Raw genomic sequence first — 19788 nt, 5'->3', positions numbered from 1 at the left:
CCGATCCGTTAAGACTCTTTGCAACGTGAAACCATCTCTCGTAAAGGGAATTCATTTCCTAGAATGCGAAGACACGAGGCAACTGATCAATACTGTATCGGGTGAAGGAATGACTCGACTGCATGTCAAGCATGCATATTTATACAAGTCAGAATGGGGTGGGTTGAAAATGCAAAGTTGTCAACCAATCACCATCAAGCCCGCCAAAAACAGATGATGTAACCTTGACATGATTGATCTTGTCATGAATGACGCATTCATTGATGGTGTTCACATGAGATCACCCTGGTTCATCTTTCCCAATTCCATTCTTTTCACATCCTGCAACCCATTCTCCACTAGTAGTAGCAGTGGGGATACTAGAGTCCGAAGAGGCAAGGCAGCACTCTTCCGTGGACGTACTACTCGACACAACACCACCCATACTTGTTCTTTAGAAGTTTTTTTTTTTAAATTTGTATCATGAGGTATTGACGTAGAAAGTAGTATAGGATAGTATAGGATAGAATAAGAATGAATGATCAGCTGTGTGATAAAGAAGGCAGTTCATTAAAGACTTCTTGGAAGGTCTCTACCAGCTGATCGTCTTGTTGGACGACGACACTGCATAATGATGTGAAGCTCTCAGTCAGCTGTTTCAGCTCCGTGATAGAAAGTGCCATGTGTGCGTCCAGAGCACGATGAAAACATCTGGGTTCCACGTTGATGCAGATGATTGGAGCAACAGCAAGACGTACCTTCATCACTTGCTCGTCAGTGTCGAGGGAGACTGCCCCGGGGTAGATGAATACATCTTGTTCCACATCCAGTTCAAACGAGCTGGTCGGGACTAGCTTGTTTTCACCGTTGATGTACACCCGACATTGACCGTCGGACGAACGTGATGTATAGAAGTTGGTTATGATCTTCTCCACACGTCCACTTCGGAGAGTGTCACGGAGCGATGGACAAGTCTTGATCAAGTTCGTAATGATGAACTCAGTGGACTCGTTCAGTTCGATGTAAACTTGTCCTTGAGCATCTTTGCGAGCTGTTGCCGTACTACCACAGGCTGGCAGAGCTCCCGAAGGGAAGTACATCTTATATCCAGGCTTGTAGAAGGATTTACCAGATAACTTGTAGGGCAGCTGCATGTCCTCCTGAAACCCATCCACCACAATCTCTTTGTGGAGCTTGGTAGGAGCAGGTGATGCATAGCGACGCTTAGCCGGTACTGGATTCGAAGAGAGCACAACTCGAGGAGGGTCAGCAGGAAGAGCGGAATTCTTCTTCATCCTTCGCTCGTATAGGGAAGCCATCTTCTAGGAAGTGAAGTCAGGACAACTCGTCAGCACTGTATTCGATGAACGAATGACTCAACTGCAGACAATCATTCGTTTATACGAGCCAGAGAGGTATGTGGATTGAAATGATAAGATATGTGTCAACCAATCAAGCCCGCCAAAAACATTTCACCAATCAGCATCAAGCCCGCCAAAAACATTTGACCAATCAGCATCGTAATGGGGCCGTTCTCGGCACTTGTGCCAGTGGTTGTGAGACTTATCCACTCACCCCCACCGTTAGGCGCTGCATCTGCCGCTAGGATTTACCGGGTGTTAGCGGCCGTCGTGAGTTCCCTTCGGGAACGGACACGATAATTTACTTTTTTTTAATCAGCATCGTGCCCGCCAAAATCATATCTCATTATAAAGATTCCTTACATGATACCGCCACCTTGGTGAATTGATACAGTATGGAAAGAAGATCACAGTCAAACGTGTGCATGTTCTGGATCACGTGATCAAGTGAATAGATTTCCCAGCAATAAGCATCAATCAATGATGTCATAAGAGATATATCAGATTGAGATAAAAGCAGCAAATTCGAACGCAACATGGACAATTGCAATGAAGACACCATCCTAGTCGACTCCATGAGATGCAGTACGTATAGGAGTGGAAAATGCTGAGGAAGAGGTTTCATGATTCGACTGAACCTCAACCAGGCTACATTGCTATGAGGTAAGTAGGAATACAGTTTACGTAATGCATCCACATTCGTATCGTATACTATACAGGATAATGCTATAGCATAATTTATACTCTTGTACAAACAGGACTTCTTCATCGCACGTATCTGCTCTCGAAGAGGGTGTACACGAAGCTGATCGGATAAGAGTTCAGTTTTCGAAAGAAAATGCAAAAGATGACGATCCACACCACATAACCGCTCATGCGCAGCGTAAGGCTTCTTCATCAAACTACATCTCTGATGCACATCAACTTCAGGTAAGTAAACCACATCCATGACAAGTCCACAAGAAGAACATACGTATCTTCCTTCATGAACAACATGATCAAGATGATGACACTGCTTTTCCTTCCCTTCTTGCTCTTCTTCTTCTTCTCCTCCTTCTTGTTCTTCTTCTTCTTCTTGTTCTTCTTCTTCTTCACGAAGTCTCTTTTCACGTACATAGGCACGTAAGATCTCTAATTCAGAATCCATCTTCACCCCACACCATCATCTTCATAGTGAAACATTATCCATCAATATATCTACTTTTATACCCACTCCTATCCGGGGATAATAGCAAAATACTCCTGAAAAAATAAATAAAAAATGAACAGAATAAAGATTAACAATGACGATAAGTGTGCCTTATTCAACCCAAAGGTCAAAGGTCAAACCCTGGGGGAGTCCCGGGGTCAGACCAAGCACGACCGACACAGTGTGCCTTATTTGGCCCAAAGGTCAAAGCAATAGAAGAAAGGCATTCACATCTCAATCTGATATCATAGTCGAAAGATTCCAAACCCGAACAAAAAAGACTCACCATGACGGGGGCGTCTTTCCGCTTTCGAAACACATCGTGTTCTCCAAGGTCGTCACCTCCCCGTGGCGTGACCCCTTGGTCTTGTTTGAGACGTCTAGACGTAGCCTTGTTTACAAAGGTCATCGCGGCGTGAACTTTGACCTTGAGGTGAAGTAGTCTCAACCTGCAGTTTCATTATCGACTCCTTCTTGCAGTGTGAAGAAGCTAAAATGGCGTGGACATTTTCTGAGACGTGCAGAGCAGAGAAATGGTATTTATTTTCATGCGATAATGAAGAGTTCTCAATCCGTCGCCTCAGTGCTAGCAAGACAACCAGGGATCTTGACCCGATGATAGCACATCCCAGAAGATTCGATATGTCACCACTCACTGCTGCTGAGTATATTATCTGCAGGGTCACCAGTCTGATCTTGAATGTGAAGAATAGGAAACAGCACCTTCCTAAAATCGTCATCGGTGGTGTGGAGGACTACGGAACTATTAGTGAGACTGATGATGGTGTCATACTGCGAAGGTGGACTGATGGTAGACACTCATTCTACAAGCTTAGTGACATGCGTGACGAACCGTGCTCTCAACACATCATCGACCTCTTCGCTGATGCAACCTATTTGGATTCCAGCGACGTAATGCAACTTGTCAAGGAGGTGAACGAAAAATGAAGTCTCTCGAGTTGATCGTGTGCGTGTACGACGTAGTACCAAGGCCGTTCAACTCCGTGCCGTTGCAACAAGAGTAACGCGGATTCGTGTGCGAGTTGGTACGATCGACATCGGCGACGATGGATTTATCTCCAAATTACCCGAGTCGACTGTTGACACGATGGCGGTGCAAAGGAGGTCGTCGACTGACAGTTCCATTGCTGACTGGGTGGAACCATTGGTGCACATCAGAGCGTCCGACAACTCCACCTCGTACTGCGTGTCACGGAAGAGATCATGGGTGAATCCATCCTCACACGTATTCGAAGAGTAAACTTTGTGGTCTCTCATCCAATACCAGCTTGATGAAATCAGGACAACAAGAACTGAATTGTACTACCTTTCTCCTCCACTCCATTGCGATATTCACTGTTCGTTCCATTATTCTTTGTAATGACATGTATCGTATCTATCAAGAACTGACCTTTCTGACGTGTGTGCGAGCAGGACCATTTTTGAAAAATTGCATGGGGAGGTGGGGTAGGTCACGGAAAAAACTTCATGATAAACACCATATTCAACATTCTACTTTTTATACCCACTCCCATCCGGGGCAAGGTGGCCCAAAAAAGTGAGATTCAAACCCACATGTGCACAACACATATTTTCAATAATACCCCATTTTTTGGGGTCAGGGCACCCCCTGGCACATATTTTTATCCGCAAAAAAACCGGGCCAAAAATAATTTTCACCGCAAAAATGGGGTACTATTAGTACCCCATTTTTCAATAATACCCCATTTTTTGGGACCCGGGCGCCCCCTGGCCCAGAACCCGCTCGTACATTCCTACTCGCGTACTATACGGGTGTGGATATGGTCGTCGTTGAATATCCAATAAAATGATAATTATTAAAAATCACATTATTCTCGTCGATTTGAGTACATGGAAGCATATACATGTACCTGGTATGCCGGGTTTACCATACATCTGCCGTAAGAGACCATCTGCCGTAAGCGACCGCTTTTTCTTGCACCAAGGGGCGGTCGCTTACGACAGATTTGACTGTAATAACGGTACTCATGTTACTGCTTGTAACTATTGCACTGTGCTGTAATTCTAGAAAGTGTGTGTTGCTCCCTACCTACTAGTACATTTCCTGCCGACTTCACTTGGCACTTGACTGACTCACGACGGCCATTCAGAGCACACGATACGTCGATCGAATACTCTTTTGTGCAGTTTATAGCGAAAGAAGAGTGATTTGCTTCACATTTGACTTTGCTTAAAATTGCTAGGGACTTTCCCTACAATGCACAATGCAGCTACGGTGAAACTTCAAAGAACATACCTGCAAGGGATACAAACATCTGCACTTTACAGCTGAGCTACTCTATATTGGAGGTCGAGTGGCTGGACACGGATATGCAGTGTCTCTAAAAAATAACAAAACTTTTTACCTGATGTAAAGAGAAAAGCATGTTCTATCCAGGGTACGTTATATCCAGGGTACGTTATATCCAGGGTATGTTCTAGCCAGGGTATGTTCTAGCCAGGGTATGTTCTAGCCAGGGTATGTTCTATCCAGGGTATGTTCTATCCAGGGTGTGTTCTAGCCAGGGTGTGTTCTATCCAGGGTACGTTCTATCCAGGGTATGTTCTATGTTTTACTGAATTGTTCTACAGTACATGTGCTGCATTATGCTGTAGTTAGAGTGGTATTGTCCTGCATCGTCTTGAATCGTTGTCTGATTGTCTGCAGGCAACGTCCTGGCTTCCCAGTGGACCCAAGTTCACCATCACCGTGGAGAACGCCTTGCCGGAGGATGTGATCAACAGAGTGTACGTTCCTCCCTCTTGCGGTGATGTCTGCATGTGTTTGGCATTGTACTGGATACTTTACTCTACTACATAATGCAATAAAAAACAAGGAAACTCAAAGAAATCCAGTGGAAGCCGCGGATGATTATAATCTTCGGCGGAAAAGCGAGGCCTCGAGCTGATTTTCATCGAGTGGATTAAATCTCTCAAATCTCCCGCGCAGCGGCAAATATCCATGGTATCCACGGATTTTTTTCAAATTATCCCTCAGTGTGACCTAAGGAAATGTTTATACATTACGAAGAACTAAAACAACCCGGCAACAAAACTATCAATATCTCATTTGCAAGTTGAAGTTTCATGCATTACGCAATGATCGTGTACTTCTCACTGCTGGGGATGAGGTTCTGGTTTGCCAGCGTTCAGAAGAATTGTCCAGTTTCATCTGCATTGAAGATGTCTTTCAACTCGAGCCCTTTGTAGAGCGCTGGAGGAGGCTGCGCTTATTAGTCCATGTCTGTTTTGCTGACGTCAGTTGACCCGCCGCTGAGAACAGACAACTTTGTCCCGTGCTTGTTCTGTTCTACTGCCACTGCGATGACTTGGAACGAGTTAAGACAATACTTTGCACAAAGCTATAAACAGCATCAAGCGCACACTCTATACACACGTGAAAGTTCTTGGAAACACTAGACCAACCTGGCTTACACGTGCATGTGCATTGCATAGACTATAGAGTCATGAGTGTGCACCGGATACTGTTCATAGCTTTGTTTTAGGGCTGAAATGATCGTGGATTTTCACCTATCGATTACTCTTTAGCTTAACGATCGATTTATCGATTAGAATCGTTTGCAAATAGCGTCAGAATTTTTTCAAAAATTACTCTGTTCCACAAGATATGTCTTCATAATACCAAAAATCTGCTTTAGCGAGAGGGTAGCTCCGGAACATGGCAGTCTTGAAGTCATTTTAAATAAACATCAGAACATGAACCATACCCCTGGCAACTGCATACTCCCAGCAGAATCTGATTCAAATTTCACGAAAACGGGGTTTTCAGTACTTTTTCGACTCAAATTTCAGAACTTTTCGGTGCTCAATATTTTCGGTACGAGGGCAAACGGCCAGGTTAGGCGAACGAAAAATTTAGGTACAGAGAAGCAGTTCCCTATTGGTTTATGTGTGTTGGTGTTTGTTCGGTGTATTGCAATTTTAGGTATGAAACAGATGCACCGAAAGTACCGAAAATAAAAGTACACCGAAAATTTGTGAAATTACAGTAGTCCATAACGTAACGATTAGTTGATTGTTGCGGGATTATCGATCGATTGCCGAGTGATTGGTATAATCGTTTCAGCCCTACTGAAGTGTATTGCTACAGAGGTTATGGGAATTATGTCAGGGTGGTGAATCAGCGGAACCGCTTATGGGCGCAATCAAAAGTACATAACCCCCAGAGTGCGCAACTGGGATGGGGTTGTGAGGCGGCGTAATCCGTGATGTACGTCATTTTTTGGGTCGGACTTGCCTCATTCCATCGACGCGGTGTACCACGTCCACACTTCCCCTACTCATGATGTCATTATTATGACGTGCAACACGGATTTCGCCGTCCCAGATCTGATAAGTGAACTTGCGCACTCTGGGGGCTTATGTACTCTTGGCGCTATGTGTACAGCGCGAATCGGTGGTTTCCATGGTTTTGCTTGAGCTAGTGTATCGCGCTGCGCCGCGTCCTTGCCGAAGTACCTTGAGTCAACTAGTGATGTAATCGCATAACCTCTATACTTCATAGCATGCCCATAGACATACCGTAATGTTGCATATACAAGCCGTGCGTATTCCTGTTCCTACGGATGCTCAAACTCAATCTCAAGCGAACCGTGAATTTTTTTGCTGCATCTGCTCTATGTCCAATACACTGTACACCGCTTGCGCTGCTTGTTCTGCAGGACTGATACACCACTGGCGGTTGCGGTCAGCTCTGGCTCGTCACGCGATGGCCGTGCCTCGTTCGGCCTGCAAGCTTACTCCATGCTGGGCCGTGAGGAGATGACACAGGTCGTAGGAAAGTAAGCTCATGGGATGAAAGCACAAATGCTCTAGTACTTTTGCTCGAGCCCACCTACTAAACCAGATTTCGACCAGTCAGACGTGCACAATCTAGCACAAAAGGAGTACTGAGACATTCCACGGCGATTGAATTTGTTACCGCTGCATTGTAATATTGTTGGTACAAACTGCAGCCCGCAAGTGTTTTCTTTTAAGGTTGAGGTCTACTTTGTTCTAGTCTCTGGTGGTGCACTGATGTTGTAAAGTGCTGCAGTTTGCAGTTTTGTGTGATCCTCTGCGTGATCCTCTGCGTGATCCTCTGACTCTGTGCACACAGACACAGCACTGTGCTTTGCACTCCGTGACTACTAGTGCTTCTTTTCTTGAACCAAACTCACTGCCGTATCCCGTGTTGGTCCTGTAATCCTGTTATGTATGTGCACGTGTGTGTGTTTGTGTTTGTGCACGTGTGTGTGTGAATATGTGCGTGCATGTGTACGTGTTTCTGTCTGTTTCTGTCTGTACATGTGTATGCTTGTGTGTTCACCACTGCCTGTGACAGGACGGTGTTTTACCCGAACCGGGATGAGCTATGGCGGGCAGTGCCACTCAACAGCAAAGAACAGGCTGGCCGTTTTTGGCTCGTGTGCGGACAGGTAACTAGTTGTACATGTTGTACATGTGTGTCATTGCCAGTGGGTGAGGTGTTAGCCTGTCTCCTTGCTTGCCCAGAACATGCCCAGAGTTGCATGTGCTGCTCGCCATGCGCTGCCTATTTGTCTACGAAGCTTGGGAGCAACCACTGCACAAGACGGCTCAATTCCCTTGCGACGGAGCAATATTATCTGAAAATATTCAATGGTCACCGCACACAACAATTTTGCCAGATGATTGCACCAACTAGTGCATGAAATTCGGAGTAGCAAACTGAACTTATGTCGTTTTCTTGGTGACCATTGTCTATCTTTAGATATTTTAACTCGGCATCCACTGGCTACAGCCAATCTGCTTGGAAGAGACCACTGGCAGCAGTGTGCTTTTTTCTTCTTCTTTTTTGGCTTCTTAACTTTCCCTACAGGACGTGGGTGGATCTGGCTCACTTAGCAGTGCCTTCGATGCAATCCAGCACTTTGTGCAGCGCGCTAGTTCCTACCTGTACGATGGTTCAGTGCATCCGCCGAAGAAAGCGCGCAAGTCGGCCTACGGGAATGCCGACGACCTGCCAAAGTCTTACGATGAGTACCTGGCGAACCTGATTGCTGACAGAGGCGGCGCGGACGCTGATGCCTCACCAGAAGATTTGGAAGAGGACGACAAGCTTCCTACGGAGGAAGACGATGACGCTGAGACTGAGGTATCGAGCACCGAGTTCAAGGAAGCTGCTCTTGGCGCTCTAGCAGAGGCCTTCCCACGTGAGAGGAGTAGCATGTCTAGGTTCCTGAACATTGTTGTCAACGCTGTGCTTGGCAGCGATCCATCCTCTTCTGAGTCTGAGCCGGATGAGGCGGACGAGCAAGATGTGAAGCATCCGGAGGCAGCACCAGTCAAGCGCAAACACGCAAGTGACACCACCGAGGAAACAGACTGTGTCGTGGAAAGTACCACCGAGGTGACTGTAACTGTTGGCGCCTCCTCGTCCCCCTCCTCTTCCCCCTCCTCGTCACCCTTCTCTGCTGCTCCTTATGTGATAAAAACACCTTCTGACGAGGAAGAGAAGGCTAAGGATGCTGCGTGCAAAGCTGAACGCGAGCGCGTTGTTCTAGTTTTGCCGCTTATCTCAGCTGGTGGTGGACATTTGCACTCTAGCGAAGTGCTCTCGGCTACAGTAAGTGTTTGCAATGTTCACTGATCAATTACTGTAAAACCGGGAATTTTCGGTGGTGTACTTTTTCGGTATTTCCAAAATCAACAGTTGGGTAACGCGAAAATCTCGGTAAACCAGTTTTCCAGATCCAAAAATGCGTTTTGCATACTGTGTGACATAGGGTTGTTGAATTTTAGGTAAAAATAACCTGTACCGAAGTTAAAGCTATCAATAGTATTAAAGCCGCAGACATCACCACGCTACATGGCACTTGTTCAAGTTAGGGATGTGTAGCTTTAATTAAATTATTGTCTCCTCGCGTAAACACCGATATTTATTTAGAAACGCAAACTAGTCATTTCTCTTCAACCCCCTCCCCCCCCCTGAGAAACGAACACATACAAATGGTATATCTACATAGTATCTATATTTTTTTCTGGACGTGCCCGCACATACTAACTGTACATCGATATTTTTTCGAGAAACGAACAGGCTCTCGACTCTCCTCCCCCCTGAACGACTAGTTTTCGTTTCTAAACGAGAGAGCTTGAAAGCTGGGCCCTATGCTATGCTTTTTGCCTAGCTCATCGTGCATGTTGTTTGAACTGATGGAAATGTTTTTGCAATACAATGATGTAGCCGATCAGTTCTAACAACATGCAGCATGTATGTATGTATGTCCGTGTGTGTGTGTGTGTGTCCGTCAGTGTGTGTGTGTGTCCGTCCGTGTGTGTGTGTGTCCGTCCGTGTGTGTGTGTGTCCGTCCGTGTGTGTGTATGTGTCCTGCACTCTCTGAATGTGACACGTTGCGACACCCAGGTGAGTGCTCTCGGTGACATCAGTACAGACTTCATGCCGGCCTGCGACGTAGACATCATCATCTGCCTTACAACACCTGATCGCAATGCCCAAGGCGGGCGCTTGGCCGTAAGTCGACTACCGTATTTTCACAGTTTACTTTTACTACTAAAAATCTTAGCAGAAAAGGTGAGGGCCGACTTACAACCGGGATTCGACTTACAAGCGGGAACTACCGGTGTTCTCTGAAAATGGCCTGCACTGCATGCCCTAGTGCACCATGTGTACGCATTGTTGCCAGTTTATTTGCTTTTTTCCCCAGAATTTGGACATTCCACCCTCCAATGAGCAGTGTTTGGCTGATTTATTGATGTGTTAGTAGTAGGGAGTGCTAACTTGGTTAGCAGTGCTTGGCTGGATGAAACCTTTAAAAACAGAAAGAAAGCCTTCTGATACCGGCATTCAACGGCCTGATGTTTAGCTGCATCTATGATATAAGCCAGTCTGTTATGACACAACTGGCGAACAAGTACTCTGAAGCGTGCAATTTACTAGTCAGCTCGATTAGTTCATTGCATACATCGAGGTATTCTGCCAGTTTTTGCCACGAAACACTATACTATTATTATTCAAATTCTGATTGTCAGGTAGTTCTAATAAATAGTTGAATTACGAGCAAAGGCATAATACACCACATACTGTAGAGGCAGAAAATTTCGTCGGTCAATAATTTCGTCCAACTCCAAAGAAAAGGAGTTCGTCCGGTTGAAAATTCCGTCCATGGATCATAAGAGTGTATAGAAAAGCTGGACAAATCGATATTCGTCCTACATCTAATTTAGTCCAAAATCTCCTTGGACGAAAAAGACGAAATTAAATTCCAGACGAATATTTCTGCTTATACAGTAACTAGAACATAATAATTATAATGCGCTTCACACAACAAGAAAAAACTACATACGTATTTTTTGACTCATTCACAGAAAGATTGATTGCTAAATAAGGATTTTGGTTTATGCATTACGAAGAGCTAAAACAGTTGAAAAACACATCTTATTCACAAGTCTGAGTTTCATGCATTATAATAGTTATAGGAAAAGTAATCCTCTAGTAAGGAAATGCTGATGCATTATGAAGAAGTAAAACAGCTAGACTACAAAACTATCGCTTACATATCCTTCAATGGCGGGAAGATTGATTGCTAAATATGAATTTTGGTTTATGCATTACGAAGAACTAAAACAGTTCAACCAATTCAAAACTATTACTATCTTATTTACAAGTCTGAGTTTCATGCATTGTCGAAGGAAAAGTAATCCTCTAGACAAGTAAAACAGCTAGACAACAAAACTATCGCTCACATACCCTCTCAGTTGATGTAGATGTGGAGAGTACCCATAGGTACTGATTTGATTACTGTCGTCTGCGGATCACGTCTGATAGAGCCATCCACCTCAACCATCACCTTGCTAACCTCCACTTTGACGATGATGAACTCGGCGGGAGAAAGTTCCAGCGGTATAGTCGACTCGATGCAATCTTTTCGGAAATATGACCCGCCTCTGATCTTCGCGACCAGGGTTACGAAGTCCGGAACTGCTAGCGTCAGAGAGTTGATGTCATCTTGAATGCACTTGCTCACATCTCTAACACATGCCGCATGGGTTGCCTCGATCAGGCCGTACATGCGCCATCTCCCATCCATGAGCTGAATGATCACGTAGTCGTACTTCTCATCACCATAGTCTTGTATATCTAAACCCTGGATGGAGATATTGGGGAGGTGCACCTCCCCAAGCTGACAGGATAACTTTGATGCTGAGATTCTACATAGCGTCTCTATAGCTGCCAGATGGGTGAGCGGTTTCACTTGACTTGCAATTCTCGCCAATGGTCGAGCTCGATGTTGAGACATACGTTGAATTGATACTGTAGGACTCGTGCTGAAAAGCACGCTCAACGCCACCACCACAAAGCCTTCATCGCTCTCCCAATTAATAGACTCGGACGCAGTAGAGAGTACAGAGGCCATGATATTCTCTAAGTGTGGAGCTGACTGGAAGAGAACAGGAGCAGAGGCTTGGAAACTGAGGACGATCTTGAACCACTTCTCATACACCCTCAGCCATTGCTACAGCCTTACCTTCTCATACACCCTACAGCTTTACCATAGGGAAGCAACGGTGCGCGCCGCTTTTACTCTCCACAAACAAAGCGATGCCGCAAGGGTCAACAACAAAGATAGAAAACAGCGGTGCTTTTCTAGCTCATGTGTACAACTCCATGACAATAGTCATGTGTACAGTGTCCTTATGTACACAAGTGTGCATGATCCTATGGAGATTTTATTGCTTTTTTTGGATGAATTGGGCGGACCACATCGGACGAAAGGTCGTACCGTGTGTGACGCTCCTGCTAAAACTAAAGACCGCGATCGAGCTTGGACCAGATCTGGTATGATCAGGAGTGTCACCTGAAAAGGAATCTTCTTCATTTTGTGAGCGTTATGTGTAGTTTACTGATTATCTCAAGGCCAGGTTTAGGTTGGATTTCACGTTCCAACTAAATATGGCGAGCATTGTTTTTCTTTTTCTATTCTTTGCTCCTGGTGCAGTTGATGAATGACATCCAGAATGGAAGGATGCACATCGGAGACATTCTTGTAAGTCGTTGCACACCGGCACTTGTACGAGTACATTGCTGGATCTCTGAGGAACTGTACTCACCAAGTACAGGTGGCTAGCTCCTCACCTCTTTGGACTCTTAAGCTGCATTCCCAAATTTCCAATATCCCCGCTATGCGCGCATGTGTCTGCGTGTGTTGTTGTTTCCAATCTTTGTTCTCATGATAGCCAGTGGCCGATAAGAGATATGTTGTTGTGGTTGTTGTGGGCTTGTGTTTTGATACAAGCTGATAATTGATGTTTGAATGCATTTCTTGACTCACCGTGTTCTAGGCACGCTCCAGCAGCAACACCATGGAATTCACAGCCCTTGCACCCAAGGAGGCTCTGGGTATTCCCATGGAGACGACCGACACAACACGCTGGACAACCCGGCGTGTCCTCTTGCCCCTGAACGGAACACTGCATGATCTACAGTAAGTCAAAGTCCTGGCAGTGCTGCTGCTAGTGCTGCTGCTAGTGCTGCTGCTAGTGCTGCTGCTAGTGCTGCTGCTAGTGCTGCTGCTAGTGCTGCTGCTAGTGCTGCTGCTAGTGCTGCTGCTAGTGCTGCTGCTGCTAGTGCTGCTGCTGCTAGTGCTGCTGCTGCTAGTGCTGCTGCTGCTAGTGCTGCTGCTGCTAGTGCTGCTGCTGCTAGTGCTGCTGCTGCTAGTGCTGCTGCTGCTAGTGCTGCTGCTGCTAGTGCTGCTGCTGCTAGTGCTGCTGCTGCTAGTGCTGCTGCTGCTAGTGCTGCTGCTGCTAGTGCTGCTGCTGCTAGTGCTGCTGCTGCTAGTGCTGCTGCTGCTGCTAGTGCTGCTGCTAGTGCTGCTGCTGCTGCTAGTGCTGCTGCTGCTGCTAGTGCTGCTGCTGCTGCTAGTGCTGCTGCTGCTGCTGCTGCTGCTGCTAGTGCTGCTGCTGCTGCTAGTGCTGCTGCTGCAGCTAGTGCTGCTGCTGCTGCTAGTGCTGCTGCTGCTGCTAGTGCTGCTGCTGCTGCTAGTGCTGCTGCTGCTGCTAGTGCTGCTGCTGCTGCTAGTGCTGCTGCTGCTGCTAGTGCTGCTGCTGCTGCTAGTGCTGCTGCTGCTGCTAGTGCTGCTGCTGCTGCTAGTGCTGCTGCTGCTGCTAGTGCTGCTGCTGCTGCTAGTGCTGCTGCTGCTGCTAGTGCTGCTGCTGCTAGTGCTGCTGCTGCTGCTAGTGCTGCTGCTGCTGCTAGTGCTGCTGCTGCTAGTGCTGCTGCTGCTAGTGCTGCTGCTGCTAGTGCTGCTGCTGCTAGTGCTGCTGCTGCTAGTGCTGCTGCTGCTAGTGCTGCTGCTGCTAGTGCTGCTGCTGCTAGTGCTGCTGCTGCTAGTGCTGCTGCTAGTGCTGCTGCTGGCACGTAGCACCGCCGTTGGAGGTGGTCCGGGGGGCTCTCGCCCGGGAAGATTTCGAAATTTGAGCACAAAATCCTGCATTCTGGGCCCGTTTGGCATTGTGTTAAAAAAGGTGGTCCGGCCAAAGGCGGACCGGCTGCTACGCCCCTGTGCCGCCAGTGCTGCTGCTACTGTCAGTCAGGGTAGTGCTGCCATTGCTGCTGCTACTGTTAGTCTGGGTAGTGCTGCCAGTGCTGCTGCTAGTGATGAGGGATATGATTGCAACAGAGTAATAGAACCTACATAATTATGGCGGTATCTGCTAATATTCTCGAGGGGCAATATTCTCTAAGGTAGGGGGAGGGCAATACTCTCAACAACAACATCACGGTTCGTGTCAGACTCGACTGTAGGCCGAGTTTTCCGCATCCGTAGGAACGCCACCACCCTTCAAGGATCAAGGCGCAGATGCAGCTCCTAAAGCGGTGGGAGGTGAGGAGATCAGATTCACCAAAGTGGTCAAAGACCGAAAATCCCATTCACTGCATCCATGCTTCCCTCGTGCCAGGCCACGAGTTCCCAATTCTCCAAAGAAGGAACACCTGCTTGGGTGCATCACACATTCTCCTTGCAGGGTATAGAGATGCTGCTGCCCTTACACTTGTGCCGTTGGCGATATGATGCAACATTACCATTGCCACTGCTATGCCTCCCCTTAGGACATCGGTTGTAGACACTGGGCTGCTATGATCTGTGTCACTGACCACAGCTCCAAGGTCTCTAGCAATGACTGGCAGCAGTTCACAGCTCCAAGGTCTCTAGCAATGACTGACGACAGTCCACAGCTCCAAGGTCTCTAGCAATGACTGGCAGCAGTCTGGCCGGCCAGTCAGCCCAACTATCTTAGCTAACTAATAGTCTCCCGCGTCAGAGTAAAACCAAGCCCAGGTCTCTGTCGGATAGTCTCCATGATCCTAGTCTCTCGGCTTCTCTTGTGTCTGTGTTCCTGTGCTCCTGTGCAACGCAGACGTGAAATGAATTTCTATGTGGACGACGATGGTACATGTGCCAAGCAGACCTCACTTCTCAAGCTGAACATCACCGACGGATCCATAGTCAAGTTGAATGAGATGGGCGATGTCGTGGCGTAGGCGAACTGCAACTAGCGGGCGATGCATGTGCTTTTGTGTGTGTGTGTGTATGCGTGTGTGTGTATGCGTGTGTGTGTGTGTGTGTGTGTGTGTGTGTGTGTGTGTGTGTGTGTGTGTGTGTGTGTGTGTGTGTGTGTGTATGCGTGTGTGTATGTATGCGAGTGTGTGTGTATGCGTGTGAGTGTGTGCAGGTGCATGTGTGTGTGTTAGTGTGAGTGCACGTGTGTGTGTGTGTGTGTGTGTGTGTGTGTGTATGTGTGTGTGTGCTCTCTCCATGAAATAACAGTACACTGAAGCGACCCCGAGTCGTTTCACGTCCTACTCGACCACCGGGATGAATGCAATATAGCTGGAATCCTGCACCGAATACAACATTACATTTCCCTGACAGCAGTGACTACTGTGACGGAAACGCATCAGAAAATCAAGTAACACTTGGAATATATTTTGTAAAATGAATAGGTACTGTGCAGGTTTTGGTAAAATATCTTACCTTCCCATGTAGGTGTTTTAGGTTGATCCTGTTGTCATCATAGGCTGTCTTCACATGCGAATATCAATGGATCCATCTTTTTTACTGGAATAATTTTATTTTGGCTTTTACTGTCTTCCTTTGTTCAGCTACAGTGTATTTAAACAGGGAGGTCAATTCAGGAGCAGAAGTAACAATTGCACAAATATGAGAGTACCTGAGACCGAGGGTACCTGTGTGGAGCGATAAAATGCTAAAAGCAAACAGAAGAAACGAAATCATCACGTTGCCGACTTCTTGATTTCAAGTCGACTACACGCGCATAGACTTTTGCATAATAGTGCGGCCTTACGTCATTTTTAATTTCTTGAGAGTTCTTACCGTTTCACTTTTTACCGCCCCGGGCACAGCATGCAAATCAAACATGCGTAGTCAATGTTCCAGACGAATCACCCCATCATCACATACTGTTTTAGACCAGAGCGAGCTCACTAGCTATCACCAGTAGGCTCCCTGGGAGCACATGTTGTACACGTGATGTGATGCTCGCTGATCTCCAATATTTTCTCTATACCAGCATAATCCTCTGTTTTATGTTCCTTCCCCGTTTCCAGTATTCAGTATATCTCCATGTTATGTACTACATGTAGTTTGTGTTTCTATATCTCCATTTTATGCACTAGTTTTTTTCTCTCGCTTTCGCACTCAACCTTTCGATCAAGGTTAAATGTTGAAACAAATAAAATCCTCTAGTCTTTCAAATCAAATGACAGCGGCTATAATGCACCTGACTGTGCGGAGGAAAGTCAAGTTTGGTCATTTTTTTAAAGTTTTTTTTTAAAGCACTCCAGCTGCGAGTGATTATGTGTTACACCCCCAAATCGAATTAAAATGAATGTTATCTTCGGAGCAGAATGGCCGCATTCGTGTACCTTGAGTACACGAACCCCAAAGTGTCCAACTACCGCATGCAGTGTCGACAGAATTTCAAGGAGACATCATCAAGGCTTACCTCCTTGCATGCTCGATTGTTGCATGTACAAAGCTTAAAGGTGCATGTCAAAAAAAGTTTTATGCTACAGCCTAGTGATCTACAATTATTATAACGAAAGGTTTCGTGAACGAAAATTTGTACTTATACAAAGTACAAATTTTCGTTCACGAAACCTTTCGTTATAATAATTGTAGATCACTCCACCAGCAGACGTGTTACATACTAAGGGTGCGTTCTTAAATCCTCTCCGAAAAGTTCGAGAGCTGTTCTTATATCCTCTCCGACTTTTAGGAGGCTCTCCAAAGCTCTCCAAGCTTCAGAGGTGGTTGAAACTTGGAGATTCCGCGGTTTGGGATCAGCACATGTGAACTACGGCTAACGTGTTGATCATGAGTGTACGCATTTCCCTTTTCGCATACGCACATGTGTATACTAAATTCATACTAGTAACTCAAGATCGCGGTCCCTTTAGCGCTTCATATTGCTTGACATGTGCAAAATATCTCCGAATTCTTCGAGATCCGTTCTTGAATTATACCCGTTTCTTCGACTTTTCTTCTTCTCCTAGAAGCTAGAGAATATAAGAACACACCCTGAATTTCGTTTTTGGTCGATGTCTGTCACCCCGAACGTTCAGAAAAAAACTTTAGTTTGGTGCAAACTTTAGTTATTTCGTGCCCCCTAACGAAAATTTGTACCTACCGTATTATCTCTAATAAGAGCGGGGTTCTTATTTTTTCAGTGACATCTCTACTCGCGCTACTATTAGAGGCTGGGCTCTTATTTTTTCAATTGTCAACTATCAAGCCAACTCCAGTCTATACAGGCATAAACTGACCATATCAAGACTGATTTTTCAACCCTAAACTCAGGAATATTGTCAAAACAGATGTTTCACAATAGCATTGGCGCCAGGAAGGAAGCAGTAGACCGAAAACCTCCTTACAAATAATGTTCTTGGCATGTTTTTATTTATTTTATTTTTATTCCAAGCAATACATGGCTGGGGTCAGGGAGCCCTACACATACAGTATGTGTAGGGCTCCCTGGCTGGAGTAGCCAATGACCACTTTGCGTGACGATTGCAGGGTTTTTATAGCCAACCACGGCTAACAAGGAAAAGAGTAAGAAGTCAAAAAGAAAAGGAAAAGAAGAAAGAAGCAAATATGGACTGAAACTGTGGTCTACTGGTAAAGCAAGGCGTTCCTGAATGCTGTTAACGTAGAAAGGCCCTTTGTCTCCTGGTGCAGCTCAAGCCAATGCAAATAGCCATTGAAAAGGGGGGAGTGTAGCAATGCAGAAGAGCGGGCTAGAGGAAGGGAGAGTTGGTTCCTAGTGGAGTTATCCCATCGGAACCAGTCAAGTGGTTTAAGATGCGGGGGTATTTTGGAAAGTCGAATACGATGGATAACACAGCACATCATGATTCTTCGTCTTTCTAGGAGAGGTCTGGTCGAGGATAACATATAGAGAGCGACACTAGAAAGGGACTTGGGCATATGATAAAGAATCTTAAGGAGGGAACGATTGTAAATTCCCAGTTTCTGCTGTTGGGCAATAGATAGATTTATCCAGGCAGTACAGCAGTAGTCAAAATGCGGCAAGATATATGCATTATAAAAAAGAGCACGACAGCTGTCAGGAAGATGAGTGCGGTGTGAGTATATTATACCTATGGCTTGACTAGTCTTCTTACATATGTGGGCAACATGGTGAGTCCAGGAGACATTGGTGTCAAAAATGACACCAAGATGCCTGTGATGATCTACATATTCTATGGGAGTGGTGGAGAAATGGAATACTAGGGGAGGGAGAGGGTAGTAGAGAGTAGTAGACAGAGGGGGAATGATCATTACCTTGGTCTTCCCGACGTTAGGTTTTGGCTTCCACAATGCCATCCACGAGGTGATATCCGTGATACCCGCTTGGAGATCTAATATAAGACGGGAAACAGAGGGACTACTGCGCAGCATACAAGTGTCGTCTGCAAACAGAGACACGCCAGCGTTGAGGACAGGGAGGTCGTTGACGAAGGCCAGGAAAAGTAACGGTCCTAGAGTGGACCCTTGCAGTACACCAGAGCAAATAGGGATAGAATCCGAGAGGACTGGACCAAGTTTGACTGATTGAGTCATATTGTTGAGATAGGAGGTGAGCCACGACTGCAGGCGTCCGGTGACCCCATAAGCATGCCGCTTGGCTAGTAACCCCCCTATGCCAAACTGAGTCAAACGCTTTCACCAGGTTGAAGAAACACAGGCCAAGGTAATGGCGGCGGTCTCGGAGGGTGCACAGTCGCAGCTAATGACATCGCCTTAAAAGTCCGGCTGCATGGACCACAGTGGTACAATGCATTAATGGAGCTGACCACACTAGGGTGTGTCCCTCTGGTTCTACCAACATGTTTTGGTGGAAACTAGTACCGATGGAGATTGAACGTTATAGCAGCACTTCTTCGGGAGTATCGTATGATGAGAAATTTAATGTCAAAGCGCTCGCGATCTGTCACTAACCCCCGCCAATCTTCCTGTGAGGCACAGACAATAGAATCAAGTTACAAAGCTCAATTTGCTGCATTTTTGCAAGGTAGTCTACAGTCCATTCAGAAAAAGATAAGCGCTGGCTCTGGAGTCTGGAGAGCTCCCGTATTTGGTGATTTTTCGTGATTTTGTGGTACAGTGCCGCGAGATTCGAAACTTAAAAATTGGTCCGAAAAAGGTGGCTCAGGCTGCGTTTACACGACAACGCACGGCCAGTTTTCCGTTTTCAGTCCCGCATTTCTTTTTTCGTTTTCGTGCATTTACACGATCAAAACTGATCCAAGCTGGTCTCGGTTTGTATCGTTTTCACGCGTCTACACGGGAGCAAAGGATCCACAAAAGTTCGACATGTGCCAAGTGTTGCCGCGGAAGCACCAATCACACCCAAGGAATATTTGAAAACAGGCCACACGACAGAACTCGTCACATGACGAAAATTGTAAAAAACAATTTTTTGATTGTCGGATCCGTGTGAACGGCCGAAAACGGAACAAAAGTGACGGGAAACGAGGCCAGCAGACCGTTTAGACTGTTTACACACCCAAATTCACCCGGCAGAACATTTCCGTTTTCAAATTCTTCCACCTTGGCCAGCGTTTTGGTTTTCTTCCGTTTCGGTGTACAACTTGCACGTTTTGCTCCGAGTACCGTGTAAATGAACCATGCATCCGAAAGGATTGTGTTGCGGGAT

At 46.1% G+C, this 19788-nt stretch overlaps 1 protein-coding gene across 1 annotated transcript; it reads left to right on the top strand.

Moving 5' to 3' along the window:
* Window positions 1-1502: 1502 nt before the first annotated feature.
* Window positions 1503-16372, top strand: LOC135823603 (uncharacterized). The gene is made up of 10 exons (XM_065336449.1): window positions 1503-1535; window positions 5219-5298; window positions 7233-7352; window positions 7895-7988; window positions 8411-9157; window positions 9956-10063; window positions 12549-12596; window positions 12892-13034; window positions 14968-15087; window positions 15713-16372. Exons 1-10 carry the CDS (start codon window positions 1503-1505, stop codon window positions 15810-15812), a joined length of 1593 nt encoding a protein of 530 aa, XP_065192521.1. The 3' UTR covers window positions 15813-16372.
* The last annotated feature ends 3416 nt before the right edge of the window (window positions 16373-19788 follow it).

Source organism: Sycon ciliatum, chromosome 8, assembly GCF_964019385.1.
Source record: "Sycon ciliatum chromosome 8, ocSycCili1.1, whole genome shotgun sequence".
NCBI lineage: Eukaryota > Metazoa > Porifera > Calcarea > Leucosolenida > Sycettidae > Sycon > Sycon ciliatum.
Note: the sequence above shows the minus strand (reverse complement) of the source record. Positions and strands in the feature narration are given on the sequence as shown.